Here is a 23,595-nt window from a genome sequence, read left to right on the forward strand (position 1 = left end):
TCCAGAGAAGAAGACTCCACAACCTCTCTGGGCATCCTGCTCCAGGCCTCCAGCAGCCTCACACCAAACAACTTTCTCCTCCTGTTCACATGGAGCCTCCTGGGTTCCAGTCTGTGCCCCTTGGCCTGTCCCTGAGCACCACTGTGCAGAATCTGGCCCCAGCCTCTTGCCCCCCACAGCTCCTTTAGCTCTTGCTGAGCATTGCTCAGCTGCCCTCTGGGGCTGCTCTTCTGCAGGCTCTCAGCCCCAGGGCTCTCAGCCTCTGCTGCTCCCAGGGCTGCTCCAGGCCCCTCAGCAGCTTTGCAGCCTCCCCTGGGCTCTCTCCAGCAGTCCTGCCTTGAACTGTCCCCAGAAATGGACCACTGCAGGTGTGGTCTCTGCAGAGCTGAGTAGAGGGAAGGGAAGGATAAATACTTGCAAAGAAACCCAATGTCTCTTTGAAAAGCTCTCCATCAGGAACAGGAACCATAGTGGCAGCACAGCCTGGGACCTGGGGGAAGGATCCTCTGCAAATCAGAGCCAAAGCTGACACCAGAGGCATTCTGTGACCTGACCCAGCTTCAGAGCTGAGTTCAGCTCCTGCCAGGGTGTGCTGCAGGAGGCTCTGGTCAGGCTGGTTTATACTCTCCAGAGCCTTCTCTTAAAGCTCTGGTGAGGCAGGGGATCAGCTGTAGCTGTCATCATTTGTTTTTCCCAGCATCAGCAGTTTTCCTCTGGAGCTGCACAGCTAACTTTGCATTTCAGCTCCAGGATCTCCATTGACTATGGAGGTTTCCATAGCAACCACCCCTTGCCTCCATAGCTCTATGGATGGCTTAAACCTGCAACAGGCCTGCAGTTTCTTTTTGGGCAGGCTGGGCCTCTTAGCCCATGGCTTAGAAACTTCTTGAAGAGCATGGGGCAGGGAGATGGCCTCTGTCATCTTTGTGCTCCTTAACACACCTCTTTGGTTCTCCCTGGTTTTCCTGGGGCCCCTTTCCTCCTCTTCTTTCACTGCTGCTTACACTAAGCCCATCCAATGCTGAGAGGGGAGAGCAAAGCACTAATCATGGAATCACAGGATGGGTTGGGTTGGAAGGGAACCGAAAGATCACCCCAGTTCCAACTCCCCTGTCCTCCCAGGGACACCTTCCACCAGCCCAGGTTGCTCAAGGCCTCATCCAACCTGGCCTTAGACATCTTCACAGAGGAGGCAGCCACAGCCTCCCTGGGCAGCCTGTGCCAGAGTCTCTCCACCCTCACTCTCAACAATTTCTTCCTCATCTCCACTCTCAATCTGCCCTTCTCAAGCTTCAAATCATTGCCCCTCATCCTGTCACCACAAGTCTTCATCAAAAGTCCCTCCTCAGCTCTCCTGGAGCTCCTTCAGGTACTGGAAGGCTGCTCTAAGGTCCCCCTGGAGCCTTCTCTTCTCCAGGCTCAACTCTCCCAGCCTGGCCCCATCAGGCAGGTGGTTCAGGTCTCTGATCACCTTCATGGCCCACTCTGGCCCCTGCTCCATCAGCTCCAGGTCCTTCTTGTGCTAGGGGGCACCAGCACTGGACACAGCACTGCAGGTGGGGTCTCAGCAGACCAGAGCAGAGGAGGAGCATCTCCTGTCTCATCCTGCTGGGCATGCTTTGTGCCATCATGGTCACTAATGACCCCCAATAGGCTGCACTTTATGTGATGGCAGCACTCAGTGGTAAACCCAGGAACAGAGCTGGGGCCTCTTTAGTTGTAGTCCCCACAAAAGGGTCCAAAGAGTGCAAAGGCAGCAGACACACCAGAGTCAGGAGGTCTGCTTGCTTTCAGTGCTGGGTGGTAAATCCCAAAGCCAGGCCCTGGGAGCTCACACAGCAGCAGTTTATATATTGCATTGTATTTATATAGGATCAGTTACATCCCATAAATCATTGTGCACCTGCTCCATCCCTTACCTAAGTCATTACATTCAGGGCATCTGACATCCCCATTCAAATTCTCCTCCTGGAGGGGTGGAGTTTGTAAGCTGTGGATGTTTTAATGCTTGAAGGGGCACCTCAGTGATTTGATGCATGTCCAAATCTGCTCCTGGTTTGTGTCAGGACACCACCATGAGGAATCATCTGCAAAGGCAGACTGAATGTTACTGTCTTTAGATCATAGAATCAGCCAGGTTGGAAAAGACCTCAGAGATCACCAAGTCCAAATTATCATCCAGCACCTCCTGACAACTCAACCATGGCTCCAAGTGCCACATCCAAGCCTTTTTTGAACACCTCCAGGGATGGGGACTCCACCACCTCCCTGGGCAGCACATTCCCATGGCCAATCTCTCTTGCTGGGAAGAACTTTCTCCTCCCCTCCAGCCTAAACCTCCCCTGGCACAGCTTGAGACTGTGTCCTCTTGTTCTGCTGCTGCTTGCCTGGGAGAAGAGCCCAACCCCCTCCTGGCTACAACCTCCCTGCAGGGAGTTGGAGAGAGCAAGAAGGTCTCCCCTGAGCCTCCTCTTCTTCAGGCTAAGCAACCCCAGCTCCCTCAGCCTCTCCTCACAGGGCTGTGCTCCAGACCCCTCCCCAGCTTTGTTGCCCTTCTCTGGACACCTTCAAGTCTCTCAATGTCCTGATTAACCTGAGGGGCCCAGAACTGGACACAGGACTCAAGGTGTGGCCTGAGCAGTGCTGAGCACAGGGCACAATGACCTCCCTGCTCCTGCTGGCCACACTGTTCCTGATGCAGGCCAGGATGCCATTGGGCCTCTTGTCCCCCTGGGAACACTGCTGGCTCATGTTCAGCCTACTATCAACCAGTACCCCCAAACTGCCTCTGGAGCTCCAGATCTGGGTTATGCTACAAAGGGCTTTTCCAAGTTGTGTGTGGGTTTATGGATGGGACAAGACTCCAGGGCACACCCAGTCTGCTTCTGCCAGAAGGTTTAGCTCCATGCAGTGGCTTCTCAGGGTGCATGTAGAAGAGTGTGGCCAGCAGGTCGAGGGAGGTTCTCCTCCCCCTCTACTCAGCCCCAATTTGACCACATCTGGAATATTGTGTCCAGTTCTGGGCTCTCCAGTTCAAGAGAGATGGAGAATTACTGGAGAGAGTTCAATGGAGGGCTGGAAGGATGATGGTGAAGGGACTGCAGCATCTCTCTAACTGAAAGATCTCTTTAAAAGACTGACCTGGGGCTCCTTAGTGTGGAGAAGAGAAGGCTGAGAGAGGACCTTATCAGTGTAGATTCAGGTTGGATGTGAGGAAGAAGTTGTTGCCCAGGAGGGTGGTGAGAGCCTGGCACAGGCTGCCCAGGGAGGTGGTGGAAGCCTCCTGCCTGGAGGTGTTTGCAGCCAGGCTGGAGGTGGCTGTGAGCAACCTGCTGTGGTGTGAGGTGTCCCTGCCCATGGCAGGGGCTTGGAGCTGGCTGAGCCTTGAGGTCCCTTCCAGCCCTGATAATTCTATGAATGTCTTCAACTCTCTGGAGGGTGGCTGTCTGGAGAAGGGAGTTGGTCTCTTTTCAGTGGTACCCAGAGGTAGGAGCAGGGGCAATGGACACAACCTCAGTCACAGGAAGTTCCATCTCAGCATGGGAAAAACCTTTTGCTGGGAGGGTGCTGGAGCCCTGGAGCAGGCTGCACAGAGAGGTGGTGGAGTCTCCTTCTCTGGAGATCTACAAAACCCTCCTGGATGCATTCCTGTGTGACCTGCCCTCAGAGACCCAGCTTTGGCACAGATGTTGGACTCAGTGATCCCCAGATGTCCCTTCCTACCCCTGCTGGTCAGTGATGCTGATTCCAGCCTCACTCCCCTGTTCCTCTTCCCAGCTGTTTCAGTTGTGTTGCTGTGGTTCCAGGTGGATTCAGGAATTACTTTTGAGGAGCAGATGAAAAGCCTTTCAGTTTGGCAGCAGTTAAAAGCACAACCTGAGAAGATCCATGCTTGTTTTGTTCTCAGGTATTCATCCCTCTGCCTCCCCTCGCTCCTGCCCTTGCTCTGCCTCTCCGTGGGCTGTCATTAGCTTCACTTTCACCCAGAGTCCTTAATGGCAAGGAGAGTTTCAGCAGGTTTCCAAAGGAGGTGCTCATGGCACTGATTATCATCAGTTTTGAATACTCTGTGTTCCTGTTTAATCTTTTATCAGCACTGCTGCCCTGAGAGGACAGCCTCAGCTGGTCCATGGCATCCTCAGCCAGACCACTCTGCAGTGTGGGGCAACTGAGGGCACTGCAGCAGTGACTAATTGCAGTCAGTGGCAGGTCACAGGGTGTCAGGGTTTGAGAAGGGACTGCTGGAGATCTTCCAGTCCAACCCCCCTGCCAGAGCAGGACCATAGAATCCAGCACAGGTCCCTCAGGAACACATCCAGCTGGGGCTTGAAAGCCTCCAGAGAAAGGAAGAGACTCCACAGCCTCTCTGGGCAGCCTGCTGCAGGGCTCTGTGACTCTCACAGTGCAGAAGTTCCTCCTCATGCTGAGGTGGAAACTCCTGTGCTGGAGTTGATATTCATTGCCCCTTGCCCATCTCTTTCTGGGAAGAATTACTTCCTAACATCCAGCCCAGACCTCCCCTGGATAGAAGCATGGAATCAGAGTTGTTTAGCTTGGGAAAGACCTTTAAGCCCATGGAGTCCAAGCATTAACCCAGCACTGCCAGGTCCATCACTGAACCATGGCCCTCAGCACCACATCTGCACAGCTCTTCCATCCCTCCAGGGATCACAGGATGTTAGGGGTTGGAAGGGGCCTCAGAAGATGATTGAGTCCAACCTCCCTGCCAGAGCAGGAGCATAGAATCCAGCACAGGTCACACAGGAACACATCCAGACAGGGCTGGGAAGGCTCCAGAGCAGGAGACTCCACAACCTCTCTGGGCAGCCTGCTCCAGGCCTCTGGGACCATTCCAGTTCCTCATGTTGAGCTGGAACCTCCTGTGCTGTAGTTTATATCCATTGCTCCTTGTCCTATCCCAGGGTGCAACTGAGCAGAGCCTGGCCCTGTCCCCTCCCTCCTGACCCCCAGCCCTCAGCTATTGATAGCCATTGATCAGATCCCTCTCAGCCTTCTCCCCTCCAGACTGAACAGCCCCAGGGCTCTCAGCCTCTCCTCAGGCAGTGCTGCAGTCCCTTCAGCATCCTTGGAGCCTCCCTTGGACTCTCTCCAGCAGATCCCTGTCCCTCCTGAGCTGGGGAGCCCAGAGCTGGATGCAATATTCCTGGTGTGGCCTCACCAGGGCAGAGCAGAGGGGGCAGAGACCCTCTCTGGATCTGCTGGCCACACTCCTCTGAATGCCCCCCAGGAGGCCATTCAGTACATGCTTGGAGTGCTTTGCTGAGCACACCTTCAAGAGTCCCAGTGGCTTTTGAGGCTGTGAGAGCAAGCCATCACTTTCAGCTTGCATGCATTAACTCATAACTGTTGTACTTCTGTGCTTTTGTAACAGGAGTTGATAGATAACTGTGATGTGGAGGGAGCAGGAGGCAGGAGAACGCTGCTAATGAACCAGCAGGGATTAGCTGAATGAGGCTTTATTCACTTCTCCATTAGCAGCCTGTCAGCAGCATCTTCTGTCTTTTGATGTCTTCAGTTGCCCCCAGACTTCCTTTAGTTGTTTGAGACTGAAGTGTAGTGCTTGAGGCTTCAGCTCTTGAGGCTCAGTCATAGAATGGTAAGGGGTGGAAGGGGCCTCTGGAGATCATTGAGTCCAACCCTTCTGCCAAAGCAGGGTCACCTAGGGCAGGTCACACAGGAGTGCATGCAGGTGGGGGCTGAATGCCTTCAGAGAGGGAGACTCCACAACCTCTCTGGCAGCCTGCTCCAGGCCTCCAGCAGCCTCACACCACAGAAGTTTCTGCTCATGTTGTAGTAGAACCTCCCAGGCTCCAGCTTGGACCTGTTGTTCCTTGTCCAGTCACAGGGCACCCCTGCAAAGAGCCTTCATCCTGATGATCTGATCCTGATGATCAGAGGGCTGGAGCACCTCTCCTATGAGGACAGACTGAAGGAGTTGGGGCTGTTCAGGCTGGAGAAGAGAAGGCTCCCAGGTGACCTCATTGTGGCCTTCCAGGATCTGAAGGGGGCTCCAAGAAGGCTGGGGAGGGACTGCTCAGGATCTCAGGCAGTGATAGGACTGGGGGGGATGGAATGAAGCTGGAGGTGGGGAGATTGAGGCTGGAGGGGAGGAGGAAGTTCTTCCCCATGAGAGTGGTGAAGCCCTGGAATGGGTTGTCCAGGGAGGTGGTTGAGGCTCCGTCGCTGGAGGTGTTTAAGGCCAGGCTGGCTGAGGCTCTGGCCAGGCTGATCTAGTGTGGGGTGTCCCTGCCCATGGCAGGGGGGTTGGAAGTAGATGATCCTTGTGGTCCCTCCCAACCCTGACTGATTCTATGACACCCATCCCTCAGATACACATTGATCAGATCCTCTCTCAGCCTTCTCTCCAGGCTAACCAGACCCAGGTCTCAGACTTTCTTTACAGCAGAGATGTTCCAGTCCCTTCATCATCCTCACAGCCTCCATTAGCCTCTCTCCAGTAGATCCCTGTTGATCTCCTGGAGCTGGGGAGTCCAAAACTGGATCCAGTCCTCATTAGGCAACTGGAAAACCAGCTTTTTGCACATTGGACTTGTTTGCAAGTTTAATGAGGGGACTTAGTGGCCCTGGAGGTCTGTTCCACCCTTATGATTCTATGCTTCCATCACTAACACTGTGAAAATGAGCACCCTTGTGGTGTGCCTTTTGGCCACACAGAGCCCCAGGGTCCTGTTGGTAGCCTTTCTAGGGTTGATTAAAGGCACTCTTGGTGTTCATCAGGCAAATAGAGTGGGTGGAAGATCCTCAGCCCAAGCCTGTCTGTAGGCTGAGCTGCCCAGGTGTGCTTTGAGCCCGAGACGAGGCTGCAGTGCAGGTGGGGGGCAGAGAAAGGATGAGTTGCAGGATGTCACACTGGCAGGCAGCACAGAGCTGAGCTGTGTGGTGCCACAGCTGCCTGCCTGTCAGGCAGGGCACCTAGTTGAGGCCCATGGAAGGTGGCACAGAAGGGCTGCTTTGAAATCAGGTGGAGTGCCGTGGCAGCGCTGGCGAGGAGGCGGCTTGTAAAGGGGAGGCAGGCAGCCTGCCTGGCGCCCAGGGGACAGGGCTGGGGACACCAGCAGGGCCTGCAGCTCCCTTTGGGCTGCTGTAGCAGTCCCCCTGCAAGGTGGGAGGTTTGTGTTTGGAAACAATCTTCAAGCAAAATGAAGTATCACAGTCTCACAGTATCACTAAGGTTGGGAGAGACCTCGAGGATCATTGAGTCCAAGCTGTCACCACAGACCTCATGACCATGGCTCCAAGTGCCACATCCAATCCCCTCTTGAACACCTCCAGGGATGGGGACTCCACCACCTCCCTGGGCAGCACATCCCAATGGGCAATCACTCTCTCTGTGTAGAATTTCTTCCTCACCTCCAGCCTGAACCTCCCCTGGCACAGCTTGAGACTGTGTCCTCTTGTTCTGGTGCTGGGTGCCTGGGAGCAGAGCCCAACCCCCACCTGGCTACAACCTCCCTTCAGGGAGTTGGAGAGGGCAATGAGGTCTCCCCTGAGCCTCCTCTTCTGCAGGCTAAGCAACCCTCAGCCTCTCCTCACAGGGCTGTGCTCCAGACCCCTCCCCAGCTTTGTTGCCCTTCTCTGGACACCTTCCAGCAAGTCAACATCTTTCCTAACCTGAGGAGCCCAGAACTGGACACAGGACTCAAGGTGTGGCCTAAGCAGTGCTGAGCACAGGGCACAATGACCTCCCTGCTCCTGCTGGCCACACTCTTCCTGGTATAGGCCACCCCTTGGCCACCTGGGCACACCATTGACCACTACCCCCAGGTTCCTCTCTGCCTGGCTGCTCTCAGCCACTCTGCCCCCAGTCTGTAGCACTGCCTGGGGTTGCTGTGGCCAATGTGCATCCCCTGGCACTTGGCTGTGTTCAATCTCCTGCCCTTGGCCTCTGCCCATCTGTCCAGCCTGGCAAGATCCTTCTTCATGCTGTGCCCAGCTGTTTGAAATCCCAAGCCTGAACATACTTTTGAGGTCTATCCCAAGACTGGATGGATTGGAGACTCTTCTGCCCTTCTTAATGGCTCTTGAGGGGGTTGTGCTGAGTCAGGCTGGCTGGCAATCAAGCTGCTCAAGCTTTACTGTGGGGTGGAAAGGTGTGCTTGCATTCAGCCAAGCTTTAAGAGGCTGCTTTAGAACTAAGAGTGGGAAATCAGGGAGGCACTTACAATCATCTCTAGGCACCATGAGCCCAGTCCTCATTGATTTTTCTGATGCAGGTTTTGAGACAGCTCAAGTGCTCTGGAGTGATGGCAGCTGCCCAGGTTCCACAGGCAGCACTGCAAACCTCTGGGCTGTGGCTGCCAGAGCAGGAGGCAGCACTGTGGAGGGGAGACAAGCAGGTGTGGGCAGAGAGCTGGAGTGCAGCTCTCTGCTTCAGAAAGGCAGTTAGATCATTTCCTGCAGTCCCTGAGCACTGTGCTGGTGCTAAGGTGAGCTGCTGATTGCACCAACACGAGGGCAGAAGAGGCCACCTGTGGGCAGGAGTCCTAGGAGCTCCCTGCCACTGTGGTGTGTGCAGCAGGTCTGCTGGACTGCCTAAGGGTTTGCTGAGGCTAGAGGGAAGAAGACAGAATACACCAGGTTGGAAAAGACCTTCAAGATCATCCAGTCCAACCTCTCACCCAGCACCATCTGATCAACTAAACCATGGCACCAAGTGCCTCAGCCAGGCTCTTCCTAAACACCTCCAGGGATGGGGACTCTACCACCTCCCTGGGCAGCACATTCCTATGGCCAATCTCTCTTGCTGGGAAGAACATCCCCCTCACCTCCAGCCTAAACCTCCCCTGGATAGAAGCATGGAATCAGAGTTGTTTAGCTTGGGAAAGACCTTTAAGCCCATGGAGTCCAAGCATTAACCCAGCACTGCCAGGTCCACCACTACACCATGGCCCTCAGCACCACATCTGCACAGCTCTTCCATCCCTCCAGGGATCTCAGGATGTTAGGGGTTGGAAGGGGCCTCAGAAGATCATTGAGACCAACCCCCCTGCCAGAGCAGGAGTGGTCACACAGAAATACATCCACATGGGCCTTGAAAGCCTCCAGAGCAGGAGACTCCACAGCCTCTCTGGGCAGCCTGCTCCAGGGCTCTGTGACCTTCACAGTTCCTCATGTTGAGCTGGATCCTCCTGTGCTGTAGTTCATAGTATCAGAGTATCAGTCAGGGTTGGAAGGGACCACAAGGCTCAGCCAGTTCCAACCCCCCTGCCATGGGCAGGGACACCCCACACTAGATCAGCCTGGCCAGAGCCTCAGCCAGCCTGGCCTTAAACACCTCCAGGGACAGGGCCCCAACCACCTCCCTGCACAACCCATTCCAGGGCTTCACCACTCTCATGGGGAAGAACTTCCTCCTCCCCTCCAGCCTCAATCTCCCCACCTCCAGCTTCATTCCATCCCCCCTAGTCCTATCACTGCCTGAGATCCTGAGCAGTCCCTCCCCAGCCTGCTTGGAGCCCCCTTCAGATCCTGGAAGGCCACAATGAGGTCACCTGGGAGCCTTCTCTTCTCCAGCCTGAACAGCCCCAACTCCTTCAGTCTGTGCTCACAGCAGAGGTGCTGCAGCCCTCTGCTCCTCCTGGCCCTGCTCTGGACACCTTCCAGCCCCTCCAGATCCCTCTTGCAATAGGGGCTCCAGAGCTGGAGGCAGTACTGCAGGTGGGGTCTCCCCAGAGCTGAGCAGAGGGGCAGAATCCCCTCCCTGGCCCTGCTGGCCACACTTCTCTTGCTGCAGCCCAGGCTCTGCTTGGCTTTCCGGGCTGCAAGTGCACACTGAGAGCTCCTGCTGAGCTTCTCCTCCCCCAGCACCCCCAAGGCTCTCTCCTCAGGGCTGCTTTCCAGCCAGTCCCTGCCCAGCCTGCATTTGTGCCTGGGGTTGCCTCCACCCAGCTGCAGGACCCTGCCCTTGGTCTTGTTGCCCCTCCTGAGGTTGGCTTGTGCCCACCTCTCCAGCCTGCCCAGCTCCCTCTGGATGGATCCCTTCCCTCCAGTTCATATCCATTGCTCCTTGTCCTATCCCAGGGTGCAACTGAGCAGAGCCTGTCCCTGTCCCCTCCCTCTTGACTCCCAAGCCTCAGATATTTTTGGCCTTCCTTAAACCCTCTTTCAGTCTTCCCATCTCCAGACTAAAATGCCCCCAGGGCTCTCAGCCTCTCCTCACAGAGCACATGCTCCACCAGGGCAGGGGTTGAATCATGGTTGCAGTATCATGATTCAAGCCCTGCCCTGGGCAGGACAGGCTCTGGCTGCCCACTGGCAAACACAGCTTTTCTAGGTCTGATTGAGCCCAGAGAGAGAGAGAGGAATTCTACATTTGTTTCTCATTTTGAGTAACTTGAGTAGACTTCTAAATTCTGAGTTGAAATAAGCTCTGATTTCATGGATAAACCCCCAAAAATACATAGTCCAGGGCAAACAGGGACTTCACTCCTTGATTGTTGGCTGTATCTGTCCATCTCTTAGCCCCAGTGACAAGTGATAGGGCAAGAGGAAATGGCCTCCACCTGCACCAGGGGAGGTGAAGGTTGGGTATGAGGAGAAGTTTCTTCCCTGCAAGGGTTCTCAAAGACTGAAAAAGGCTGCCCAGGGAGGTGGTGGAATCCCCATGCCTGGAGGGGGTGGAAGCCCCATCCCTGGAGGTAGAGATGTGGTGCTGGGGGCCATGCTTTAATGACAGCCTTGGTAAAGTTAGGCAGTGGTTAGACTTGATGGTTGGGGTGCTGGGGGAGGAGAAGCTCAACAGGAGCCAGCAGGGAGCACTTGCAGCCCAGAGAGCCAAGCAGAGCCTGGGCTGCAGCAGCAGAAGTGTGGCCAGCAGGGCCAGGGAGGGGATTCTGCCCCTCTGCTCCACTCTGCTGAGACCACAGCTGCAGCTCTGGGGCCAGCTCTGGAGCCTCTGTGCCAGGAAGGCTCTGGAGGGGCTGGAAGGTGTGCAGAGCAGGGCCAGGAGGAGGAGCAGAGGGCTGGAGCTGCTCTGGAGACAGCCTGAGAGAGTTGGGGTTGTGCAGGCTGGAGAGGAGAAGGCTCCCAGGAGACCTTCTGGTGGCCTTCCAGGAGCTGCAGGGGGCTGCAAGCAAGCTGGGGAGGGACTTTGGAGGGGGTCAGGGAGGGATAGGACTGGGGGGATGGAGCAGAACTAGAAGTGGGGAGATTGAGATTGGCTGTGAGGAAGAAGTTGTTGCCCAGGAGGGTGGTGAGAGCCTGGCACAGGCTGCCCAGGGAGGTGGTGGAAGCCTCCTGCCTGGAGGTGTTTGCAGCCAGGCTGGAGATGGCTGTGAGCAACCTGCTGTGGTGTGAGGTGTCCCTGCCCATGGCAGGGGGTTGGGGCTGGCTGAGCCTTGAGCTCCCTTCCAGCCCTGACAATTCTATGGTGATCTTAAAGGTCTTTTCCATAACCCTGCCTCTGAAAACAGACTGCTGCCAAGCAAGGCAAGCAAGCAGGAGTGCTCTAATTGAAACTGTAAGTGAACATCAAACCCAGGGAGGGGAAGGGGGTGAAGTGAGGACGTTGTGAAGGTTCCAGCTAGCTAAGTATCCTATTTTTGGTCATGGTCATCCAGGGATGCTTAGAGAGGATGCAGGGAAAAAAGGGGAGAGCTAACTCTGGGCATTTTTACCCACTGCCTCAATTAGTGGTTTAAGGTCTCCCCCTGCAAGGGCTGCATGCAAAGTGGCAGCTTGAGTGTGCTGTGGGCTGCCTTGATTTGTGCAGCCCAGTGTTGAACCTGCTTGTATCTGGTTTGATATCCACCAGACTCTGGCAGAATTCAATTAGATGGTTGTGGGCAGAGCACCTGCAGCCCTCATAACCCCTAGCCCTTTTGGTTCTTCTCTCAAGGAAAATGAGCAGTGATCTCCTTTTCACCTTTCCCATCCCCTGGTGGGTGTTTATGGGCTGGTGCTGTGCCAGTCCCTGCTCTCCCAGGAACATCATCCCCACCAGCTGATCTTTTCTCAGGTGGTTTTCCCTTGTTCTTCTTGTTGCTGAAGAGCACAGTTCAGCTCATGGCCATCTTGGAGGAGGTTTGTGCACATCCTCCAGCTCTGCTCTGCAGCTCTCTAGAGCCTCAATAAGCTAAGGGTGGAAACATTTCCCATTCCCTGCTCCAGTTAACATATTAAACTCAGAGGCCCAAAGGGATGGGTTAGGAACTGGCTGGAGGCTGAGCCCAGAGAGTGGTGGTGAATGGTGCCACAGCCAGCTGGCAGCCAGGCACCAGTGGTGTGCCCCAGGGAGCAGTGCTGGGCCCCAGCCTCTTTAACATCTTCATTGATGAGCTGGATGAGGGCATTGAGTCCATCAGCAGTAAATTGGCAGATGACAGGAAGCTGGGAGCAGGAGTTGATCTGCTGGAGGGTAGAGAGGCTCTGCAGAGGGACCTTGCCAGGCTGGGCAGATGGGCAGAGGCCAAGGGCAGGAGATTGAACACATCCAAGTGCCAGGGGCTGCACATTGGCCACAGCAACCCCAGGCAGTGCTGCAGGCTGGGGGCAGAGTGACTGAGAGCAGCCAGGCAGAGAGGGACCTGGGGGTACTGGTTAATTGTAGGCTGAACATGAGCCAGCAGTGTGCCCAGGCAGCCAAGAGGGCCAAGGGCATCCTGGCCTGCATCAGGAACAGTGTGGCCAGCAGGAGCAGGGAGGTCATTGTGCCCTGTGCTCAGCACTGCTCAGGCCACACCTTGAGTCCCGTGTCCAGTTCTGGGCCCCTCAGGTTAGGAAGGAGGTTGAGCTGCTGGAAGGTGTCCAGAGAAGGGCAACAAGGCTGGGGAGGGGTCTGGAGCACAGCCCTGTGAGGAGAGGCTGAGGGAGCTGGGGTTGCTTAGCCTGCAGAAGAGGAGGCTCAGGGGAGACCTCATTGCTCTCTACAACTCCCTGAAGGGAGGTTGGAGCCAGGTGGGGGTTGGGCTCTTCTCCCAGGCAGCCAGCAGCAGAACAAGAGGACACAGTCTCAGGCTGCACCAGGGGAGGTTTAGGCTGGAGGTGAGGAAGAAATTCTACACAGAGAGAGTGATTGCCCATTGGAATGTGCTGCCCAGGGAGGAGCAAGGGATGAAGTAGCCACTCCAAAGTCCATCCATGTGACAGTGAAAGCAAATGAGAAGTGCCAGGGACTCCATCCCTCAACCTCTTCTCAAGGCAGAACCAAAGCACCATTGGTCCCTGCTTTACCCTGGGAAGAGTTTCCCATGGCCATGAACTTCTACTTAACAGAGAGCTGCCAGGTACTTGACAACACTGCTGGATTTCTGTACAGATGGATCTGTATCCCACAGAATCCCAGCATGGGCCTTTGGAAGGGACCCCTGAGGACCACCCAGTCCAACCCCCTGCTAAAGCAGGGCATCCACAGCAGCTTGCCCAGGAGCACAGCTGGGTTTGGAAACTCCCCAGGGGAGACTCCACAACCTCTCTGGGCAGCCTGCTCCAGGCCTCCAGCAGCCTCACACCAACCAACTTTCTCCTCCTGCTCAGATCCAACCTCCTGGCTGCCACCTTGTGCCCCTTGCTGTCCCTTGTGCTGTCCCTGGGCACCCCTGAGCAGGGCTGAACTCCAGAGCCCTACCTTCCACTTGGGGTTCTGCTCAATATCAGCGGCATTATTACTGTGTTTCTGTAGGAGAGGAAGCATGATGAGTAGACCCTGCTCAGACACAATCTGAGGAGCCTCAATTAGGAGCATTTGCCCTGTAATCAAACCAATAAAGAACCCACTCAGAGCCCCCCCCCCAGCCATTAGCCTGCAGCAGGAGGCAATTCCTCCGGCAGGATCTTCGCGGCGCCTAGCTGCAGCTCCAGGATCGTTTGCTCCCCCAGCATGCATCTATCCTGGGTTGCTCAGGATTGCTTTGTTTACCATCCTGGAAGATCAATTCCAACTCTATGCACTGAGGCCTGAATAATTTATTTGCTAACCCATTAGAACAATTTGGAGGATCTAATTCTGTAGGCAGCAGGGTTTCCTCTCCCCCACCTCCCCTTGCCTAGGGAGCAGGCTCAGACGTGTCTGTGCCTCCTTGTCAGGGAGAGCCAGCCTGCATTGTGGGGCTCTGCTGCTGGACTCTGCTGTGTGAAGCCTGGGAGAGCTTTGTCTTGAGCACAAGAAAGTACTCCTGCCACAGCCAGGTGCAAAGTGCAGGGCTTGCAAAGAGAGAGCCCCCTGCTCGTGTCTGTGGACTCAGGATTTTCCAGCTCAGGCACAGATTGCATCTGGGCTGGAAGGGAGCCTCCAAGGGCATCCTGTCCACCCCCCTGCAGGCAGCAGGGACAGCTCCAGCCAGAGCAGGCTGCCCAGGGACACAGCCAGGCTGAGCCTGAATGGCTCCAGGGATGGAGCCTCCAGCACCTCCCTGGGCAGCCTGTGCCAGAGTCTCCTCAGCCTCCCTGGGCAGAACTTCCTCCTGAGCTCCAACCTGACTCTGCCCTGCTCCGGTTCCAAACCCTTGCCCCTTGGTCTATCCCCACAGCCCCTTCTGAGCAGTCCCTCCCCAGCTGCCTGAACTGCAGCCTGCCTGCACCTGCAGCTGAACTGCAGCTCTGAGGTCTCCCAGGAGCCTTCTCTTCTCCAGCCTGGCCCCACAGGGGAAGTTCTCCAGCCCTCTGACCATCTTCATGGCCTCTTCTGGTCCTTCTCCATCAGGTCCATGTCTCTCTTGTGCTGGGGCAATAAGGTCTCCCCTGAGCCTCCTCTTCTCCAGGCTAAGCAACCCCAGCTCCCTCAGCCTCTCCTCAGCACTGCTTAGGCCACACCTTGAGTCCTGTGTCCAGTTCTGGGCCCCTCAGGTTAGGAAGGAGGTTGAGCTGCTGGAAGGTGTCCAGAGAAGGGCAACAAGGCTGGGGAGGGGTCTGGAGCACAGCCCTGTGAGGAGAGGCTGAGGGAGCTGGGGTTGCTTAGCCTGCAGAAGAGGAGGCTCAGGGGAGACTTCATTGCTCTCTCCAACTCCCTGAAGGGAGGTTGGAGCCAGGTGGGGGTTGGGCTCTTCTCCCAGGCAGCCAGCATCCGAACAAGAGGACGCAGTCTCAGGCTGTGCCAGGGGAGGTTTAGGCTGGAGGTGAGGAAGAAGTTCTACACAGAGAGAGTGATTGCCCATTGGGATGTGCTGCCCAGGGAGGTGGTGGAGTCCCCATCCCTGGAGGTGTTCAGGAGGAGACTTGATAGGGTGCTTGGTGCCATGGGTTAGTTGATTAGGTGGTGTTGGATTGGTTGATAGGTTGGACTTGATGATCTTGAAGGTCTCTTCCCACCTGGTTTATTCTATTCTATTCTATTCTATTCTATTCTATTCTATTCTATTCTATTCTATTCTATTCTATTCTACCCTACTCTACTCTACTCTACTCTATTCTATTCTATTCTATTCTAACTTCTGAGGAGTGTCTGAGAGCTCTAAGGCTGTTTAGTATGGAGATAAAGAGGTGGATAGACCTTCTCATGCTCTCTAGCTCCCTGAAAGGCAGGTGGGGGTCACTCTATTCTTTCTAGTAGCACTTGATAGGATGAGAGGAAATGGCCTCAAGGTGCACCAGGGGGGGATTAGATTGGACATTAGAAGCAACTTCTTCACTGAAAGGGTTCTCATACACTGGAACAAGCTCCACAGGGTGGTGGCTGAGTCCCAGTCTGTGGAGATGGTTAGAAGCAGCAGGGATGTGGTACTGAGGGCCATGCTTTAGCACCAGGCTTGGGAGAGTTGCATAATGGTTGGACTCAATTATCTTAAAGGGCTTTTCCAACCAAGATGATTCTATGATTGCTTAGGGAGGCTGTGGATGCTCCATCCCTAGAGGCCAGGCTGGATGAGGACTTGAGCAAGCTGTGCTGGTGGGAGGTGTCCCTGCCCATGGCAAGAGGATGGAACTGGATGGATGATCTTTAAGGTTTCTTCCAACCCAAACCATTCTCTAAGGGAGGTGTTTCCAGTCTATGGTCAGGACAAGGACTGTCCCTCCATGGTGGGAGGGTGAATGTGGTGATGTGTCTGAAGAGGCTGCTGAGTGGGGTGGTTTGAGTCCCTGTGTCCTAGAGGCTGCATCCTCTCTGTGCAGACAGCTGGGCTGTCTTACAGTGAGGTGTAGCTTAGCTCCTTGGCTCGAAACAGACCAGCCTGGGATCACAGATCACAGGATGTTAGGGGCTGGAAATCATCCAGCCCAACCCCCCTGCCAGAGCAGGACCACAGCATCCAGCACAGGTCACACAGGAACACATCCAGGTGGGCCTTGAAAGGCTCCAGAGAAGGAGACTCCACAACCTCTCTGGGCAGCCTGCTCCAGGGCTCTGGGACCCTCACAGTGCAGAAGTTTCTCCTCCTGGTGAGGTGGAACCTCCTGTGCTGCAGCTTCCATCCATTGCTCCTTGTCCTGTCCCAGGGTGCAGCTGAGCAGAGTTGAGGAGTCCTGCCTTGAGCCACAGCCACCTCTTAAGGGGACTGCAGTGGCAGGCAGGGGCAAGCTTAGCAATCAGTGTCAGCAGCTGCTCTGGCTCTTGTGCATCTCTCCTGTGTTTCACTTCTGAGGCTCAGCTCTGCCCCAGGATTAGGATCATAGAATCATAGAATCAGTCAGGGTTGGAAGGGACCACAAGGCTCAGCCAGTCCCAACCCCCCTGCCATGGGCAGGGACCCCCCACACTAGATCAGCCTGGCCAGAGCCTCAGCCAGCCTGGGCTTAAACACCTCCAGGGACAGGGCCCCAACCACCTCCCTGCACAACCCATCCCAGGGCTTCACCACTCTCATGGGGAAGAACTTCCTCCTCCCCTCCAGCCTCAATCTCCCCACCTCCAGCTTCATTCCATTAGCTCTTTCTCCTTCCCCTGCTTGGTGAGCTGCCTTCTTGTAGCCCCTTTCTGCAGAGCTAATTGCTGTGCTCCCCTGGCTGGCTTGCTGCTCTGTCTGCCTTGCTCCTCTTCCCACACAATTCCTCTCCTAGCCCTTTAATTGAGTTGGATAATAAAGTGCAATTATAAAACTGCATTAAAAAAAGGAAGAAACCTCAGCACTGCTCTGCTGTGTGGCTGCATGACCATGCCCAATCCTCTTTGCTTTTAATTCCATGTAATTGCCCAGCTTCACTCAGGTGCTTGTAAGCTCTTGTAGTCACCCATGTAAGCAGCCTGCTTAGGAATGATGATGGTGGGTTTCAGGAGCTCCTTTGTTCCTAGGAGTTCCTAGCTGGTAGTTGTGAATGGTGTGGCTCTGTGCTGGCTGCTGCCTCCACTGCCCTCCTCCCTCCTCTTCTGGCTGGGTTTATAAGGATTTAAAGGGACCTTGGTAGAATCACAGCGTGGGCTGGGCTGGAAGGGACCTCCAAAGCTCATCCAGGCCAACCTCCTCTGCACTCAGCAGGGAGAAGTGTCCCTGCCCATGGCAGGGAGGTTGGAGTGCATCATCTCTGAGGTTCCTTCCAACCTAAGACATGCTATGATGATTCTATGATGACATCCTCCCCTAGATCAGGTTGCCCAGAGCCCTGTCCAGCCTCACCTGGAATACAGTCTCAAGCTGTGCCAGGGGAGGAGGGGAGGAGAAAGTTCTTCCCTGAGAGAGTTGTTAGCCATGGGGATGTGCTGTCCAGGGAGGTGGTGGAGTCCCCATCCCTGGAGGTGTTCAAGAGGGGACTGGATGTGGCACTTGGTTAAGCCATGAGGTCTGTGGTGAGAGGTTGGACTTGATCTTTGAGGTCTCTTCCAACCTTGGTGATCCTGTGATCTCCAGGGAAAGAGCCTCAAGCACCTCCCTGGGCAGCCTGTTGCAGTGTTCCACCACCCTTGTAGTAAATAACTGCTTCCTAAGCACCCAGTCTCAATCTGCTCTGCTCTACTTTGAAGCCATTGCCTCTCATCCTGGCACTGCAGACCTTCTCTGGTTCCTTTATCATCTGAATGCTCTCTTGCTTCCAAGGGAGGCTAGACCCCAGACAGGAGCTGAGCAAGACGAGGTGGGAGGTGTCCTACCAGGGGATGATGCTCTGGTAAGCTTTCTGACACAGACAGGTTGGAAGGCACCACAGAGATCATCTACTCCAACCTCCCTGCCATGGGCTGGGACACCTTTCAACTAGACTCAGCTGCTCAAGGCCTCATCCAACCTGGCCTTGCCACCCCCAGGTCTTTGACAGGAGGTCTGAATTGGTTTTTCACAGGTCTGTTTAATTTAACCTTTGATGGGTTGAACTGCTCTTTGACAGGAGGCAGCCACAGCCTCCCTGAGCAACCTGTGCCAAAACCTCACCACCCTCACACTGAAGAGCTTCTTCCTCAGCCCCATTCTAACCCTGCTCTGCCTCAGCTCCAAACCATTCCCCCTGAGCCTGGCTCCAGACCCCCTCAGCCAAAGTCTCTCTGCAGCCTTCCTGCAGGATCCCTTCAGCTCCTGGCAGCAGCTCTGAGGTGCCCCTGGAGCCTTCTCCTCTGCAGGCTGCACAGCCCCAGCTCCCTCAGCCTGAGCTCCCAGCAGAGCTGCTCCAGCCCTTGGCTCATGGGAGATGGTGAATTGGGATGGGAAGAACAAAGGCTTGGAAGTGCTTGAGCCATTCTGGGCAGCTCTCTGAGGCACCTAACTAGGATGTGGGTTTTATTCAATGTCTTTGGGACATGAATCTTCTCCTTTGGTCAGTGTCTGCTTTTTCACTAGAGGGGAAGAGGTTTGATATTTGAAGTTGTCTTGGATTTAGTAAATCTGTGTCTTTTTCTGGAGTGCTACATCTTACTGAGGAGTTCCTGAGGAGAGGAGGCTGAGGAGAGACCTCATGGCTCTCTACAGCTCCCTGAAAGGAGGCTGCTGGGGGGTTGGGCTCTGCTCCTAAGTCTCAGGTGACAGAACAAGAGGAAATGGCCTGGAATGCAGTGCTGCAGGCTGGGGGCAGAGTGGCTGAGAGCAGCCAGGCAGAGAGGGACCTGGGGGTACTGGTTGATAGCAGGCTGAACATGAGCCTGCAGTGTGCCCAGGGGGCCAAGAGGGCCAAGGGCATCCTGGCCTGCATCAGGAACAGTGTGGCCAGCAGGAGCAGGGAGGTCATTGTGCCCTGTGCTCAGCACTGCTGAGGCCACATCTTGAGTCCTGTGTCCAGTTCTGGGCTCCTCTATGTAAGAAAGATGTTGAGCTGCTGGAAGGTGTCCAGAGAAGGGCAACAAGGCTGGGGAGGGGTCTGGAGCACAGCCCTGTGAGGAGAGGCTGAGGGAGCTGGGGTTGCTTAGCCTGCAGAAGAGGAGGCTCAGGGGAGACCTTCTTGCTCTCTCCAACTCCCTGAAGGGAGGTTGTAGCCAGGTGGGGGTTGGTCTCTTCTGCCAGGCAGCCAGCACCAGAACAAGAGGACACAGTCTCAAGCTGTGCCAGGGGAGGTTCAGACTGGATGTTAAGAAGAAATTCTACAGAGAGAGAGAGATTGGCCATGGGAATGTGCTGCCCAGGGAGGTGGTGGAGTCACCATCACTGGAGGTACATAGGAGGAGATTGATAGGGTGCTTGGTGCCATGGGTTAGTTGATTAGGTGGTGCTGGATGATAGGTTGGACTGGATGATCTTGAAGGTCTCTTCCAACCTATTCCATTCCATTCCATTGCATTCCATTCCATTCCATTCCATTCCATTCTGCCAGGGGAGGGTTAGGTTGGAGATGAAACAAAATGTCTTTGCTGCAAGAGTGGTCAGAGATTGGAAGAGGCTGCCCAGGGAGGTGCTGGAGTTCTCTCTTCACTCTGATCCAGAATAAATAAGCATGACTCCTCTGGTCCCTGGATCTTAGCCTGGGAATGATGCTGCTGGTCAGAAGAGAGGGAGGGGAGAGTGAGTTTCTTTGCTGGATGGGAACAGAAACTGCCCCCTCTTCCTGAAAGGCTCTGCAGGCTCTCTTGGTGGCACTTGATAGCCTTCAGCATTTCCTTAACCAGCTGCCTGAGTGTTGCTGTGGTCCTTGGATGGAGCCTCAGAGGTGTGCTTCACTCCCTGGTGCAACAGGGGGTTCAAACCCCCATCTGCAGGCAGTGCTAAGGGAAGCCTCTGTTTCAGAGGGCCTGGTGTGGCTTGGGGAGGGCTGGTAGATAATCCAAACCTGGTGTTTCATAGAATTAACCAGGTTGGAAAAGACCTCAGAGACCATCAAGCCCAACCTGTCACCCAGCACCTCCTGACCACTAAACCACAGCTCCAAGTGCCTCAAGAAAGGTTTGGCCCTGGCACCTGGGGACATGGCTGAGGGGCCATGGTGGGGTTGGGTTGCTGCCAGCACTCAGTGGTCTCAGAGGTCTCTCCCAACCCAAACAGTTCTCTGCCTTCTTGCTCGGTGTGCTGCTGATTTCCCCCAGCAGAGCCCCGCTGGCCTGGAGTAACGTCTGGGGTTGCTCAGCTGCAATAACCAAGTTCCCTTTGTTTCCCTTTTGTTTTGCCAGTTGGGAGGCTGTGGAATCCTTGGAGTAGGCATCTGGCTGGCTGTCACCCAAGGGAACTTTGCCACCCTGTCCTCATCCTTCCCGTCCCTGTCAGCTGCCAACCTGCTGATCGTCACCGGGACCTTTGTCATGATCATCGGCTTCGTGGGCTGCATAGGTGCCATCAAAGAGAACAAGTGCCTCCTGCTGAGTGTGAGTACCAAGCTGCTTTGCTGGGGCACTGGTTGCTCTCTCTCAGGCTGCTGCTGCTCCTCCCATGCATGTCCCCATGCCCTCTGCTTCAGCAGAAGCTGCCTGCTTGTCGTGGAGGAGATGTGAGTCAGGCTGGAGCTGGTCTGTGGTAGCTTTGAGGAGCTGCTGGTTCATCCCTGACCTGCCTTTGGAGGATGAGACCTGCAAGAAGGGAATGATCAGTGGTGGTGTGGGTTTCCTGGAGCTCTTGAGAGGAGCTTTGTGAAGACATCTTGTGCAGTATACCCCTGAACTGGTGTTTTCACCCAGCTTTGGTAGCTGTCTGCTGCAAACGTCTGCCCTGGTGGCACTGACAGTCAGAAAGCCCAGGGCAGAAGGATCAGCTCAAGCAGGGAGCACTGCAGAGAGGTTGGGTTTGATTCAAATTGGAAATGAAGCCCTTCACATTTGGCCATGCTGCTTTTGCCCATCATCAGCTCTCAACAGGCTGAGGAAGAAGAGCTGCCAGCAGGAGGAGGCTGCTGTGAAATCCAAGATTAATAAGGTGCCAGCTGTCCCTGGTTTAGCAGAGGCTTGAGCCACATCCCTGGTGTCTCTCATCACCATGCAGTTTGAGGCCACTCCAAGCTGGACTTGACAAGCAGTGAGTGCCTGCTGTAGCTGGACTTAGTGTCTGGTTTGGGTCCTGTGTGGCTGAAGGCCAGGAGCTGAGGTGATCTTGCTGATCAAGTCCAGGACTTCACCATCACAGAACTGTCAGGGCAGGAAGGGAGCTCAAGGCTCAGCCAGCCCCAACCCCCTGCCATGGGCAGGGACACCTCACACCACAGCAGGTTGCTCACAGCCACCTCCAGCCTGGCTGCAAACACCTCCAGGCAGGAGGCTTCCACCACCTCCCTGGGCAACCTGTGCCAGGCTCTCACCACCCTCCTGGGCAACAACTTCTTCCTCACAGCCAATCTCAATCTCCCCACTTCTAGTTTTGCTCCGTCCCCCCCCAGTCCTATCCCTCCCTGACCCCCTCCAAAGTCCCTCTCCAGCTTGCTTGCAGCCCCCTGCAGCTCCTGGAAGGCCACCAGAAGGTCTCCTGGGAGCCTTCTCCTCTCCAGCCTGCACAACCCCAACTCTCTCAGGCTGTCTCCAGAGCAGAGCAGCTCCAGCCCTCTGCTCCTCCTCCTGGCCCTGCTCTGGACACCTTCCAGCCCCTCCAGAGCATTCCTGGCACAGAGGCTCCAGAGCTGGCCCCAGAGCTGCAGCTGTGGTCTCAGCAGAGTGGAGCAGAGGGGCAGAATCCCCTCCCTGGCCCTGCTGGCCACACTTCTCTGGCTGCAGCCCAGGCTCTGCTTGGCTGTCTGGGCTGCAGGTGCTCCCTGCTGGCTCCTGCTGAGCTTCTCCTCCCCCAGCACCCCCAAGGCCTTTCCTTCAGGGCTGCTCTCCAGCCAGTCCCTGCCCAGCCTCTATCAGTGCTTGGGATTGCCCTGCCCCAGCTGCAGGATGCTCCTGGGAGACTTTTCCTCTCCAGACTGAGCAACCCCAACTCCCTCAGTCTGTCCTCATGGGAGAGGTGCTCCAGCCCTCTGTTCATCTTCTGCAAACCCCAGTGTGAAGTGGAGCTGGGGTTCAGCTTGGTGAGGGGGTGGTTCCTTAGTAGAAGGCTGTTCCTCACTGTGCTGCACATCTTGATTTTGCTCCTCTGGGAGCTACAGAATGAGTTGAGGCCTGCAGCCCCCAAGAAAAATCCACCCTGTGAGTATCTGGAAGGGCCTGGGAGATTCCAACCCTCAACACAGGACTTCTTCTAGGTCCTTGCATCAATCAGTCAGTTCCTGCTGCTTTTTAACCAGTCCAGGTCAGGACTAGTCAGTCTAGGCTAGTAAGGGCTAATTATGTGGCAGGTAGGAGGCTTGAAACTAAAATGAACAACATCAGCTGAGATGAAGGTGATTTTGTGGCTGGCAATTTGCACTGGGAAGGCTGAAGTCAGACTGTGAGGCTGAAAGCTTTTGACAGGTTTAGTGTCTTAGAAGTCCCCACGCTGTGGGGGATGTGTCTGGCCAGCCAGGGGTAATTACTGGATTACAGCTTCAGTGCCAGTGCAGCAGGGGGGCTGAGGCTGATGTTACAACTCTGGGCAAGATTTTTCAGCTCTTTTGTGCTTTTTGAGTTGAAGTCCTAGCTCAGGTGTGGCCAGCACTGAGCTGTGGCATCTTCCGTGGCAGGATCAGGTCGGGATCTGGCAGCCAGTCCTCAGTACAGGAAGAGCTTCACCTCCCTCTCTGCTCTGCCCTGCTGAGACCACACCTGGGATGGGATAGGATAGGATAGGATAGGATAGGATAGGATAGGATAGGGTAGGATAGAATAGAGTAGGATAGAATAGAGTAGGATAGAACAGAGTAGAATAGAATAGGATAGAATAGGATAGAATAGAATAGCATAGCATAGCATAGAATAGAATAGAATAGAATAGAATAGAATAGAATAGAATAGAATAGAATAGAATAGAATAGAAAAAACCTGGTTGGAAGAGACCTTCAAGATCATCAAGTCCAACCCATCAACCAATCCAACACCACCTAATCAACTAACCCATGGCACCAAGCACCCCATCAAGTCTCCTCCTGAACACCTCCAGGCATGGGGACTCCACCACCTCCCTGGGCAGCACATTCCCATGGCCAGTCTCCCTTTCTATGAAGAACTTCTTCCTCACCTCCAGCCTAAGCCTCCCCTGGCACAGCTGGAGACTGTGTCCTCATCTTCTGGTGCTGGTTGCCTGGGAGAAGAGCCCAACCCCCACCTGGCTCCAACCTCCCTTCAGGGAGTTGGAGAGAGCAATAAGGTCTCCCCTAAGCCTCCTCTTCTGCAGGCTAAGCAACCTCAGCTCCCTCAGCCTCTCCTCACAGGGCTGTGCTCCAGACCCCTCCCCAGCCTTGTTGCCCTTCTCTGGACACCTTCAAGTGTCTCAATGTCCT

The 23,595-nt window shown here is 55.2% G+C and overlaps 1 protein-coding gene across 3 annotated transcripts in view; it reads left to right on the forward strand.

Moving 5' to 3' along the window:
• TSPAN4 (tetraspanin 4) overlaps positions 1-23,595 on the forward strand; it is a 393,869-nt gene that overhangs the window by 288,062 nt on the left and 82,212 nt on the right. For all 3 annotated transcript variants that reach the window (XM_054171779.1, XM_054171780.1, XM_009904392.2), the window contains one exon: positions 20,429-20,620. In XM_054171779.1, the coding sequence (XP_054027754.1) occupies positions 20,429-20,620 (192 nt within the window). The remainder of the gene's footprint in view (positions 1-20,428; positions 20,621-23,595) is intronic.

This window comes from Dryobates pubescens, chromosome 22, assembly GCF_014839835.1.
Source record: "Dryobates pubescens isolate bDryPub1 chromosome 22, bDryPub1.pri, whole genome shotgun sequence".
Lineage (NCBI taxonomy): Eukaryota > Metazoa > Chordata > Aves > Piciformes > Picidae > Dryobates > Dryobates pubescens.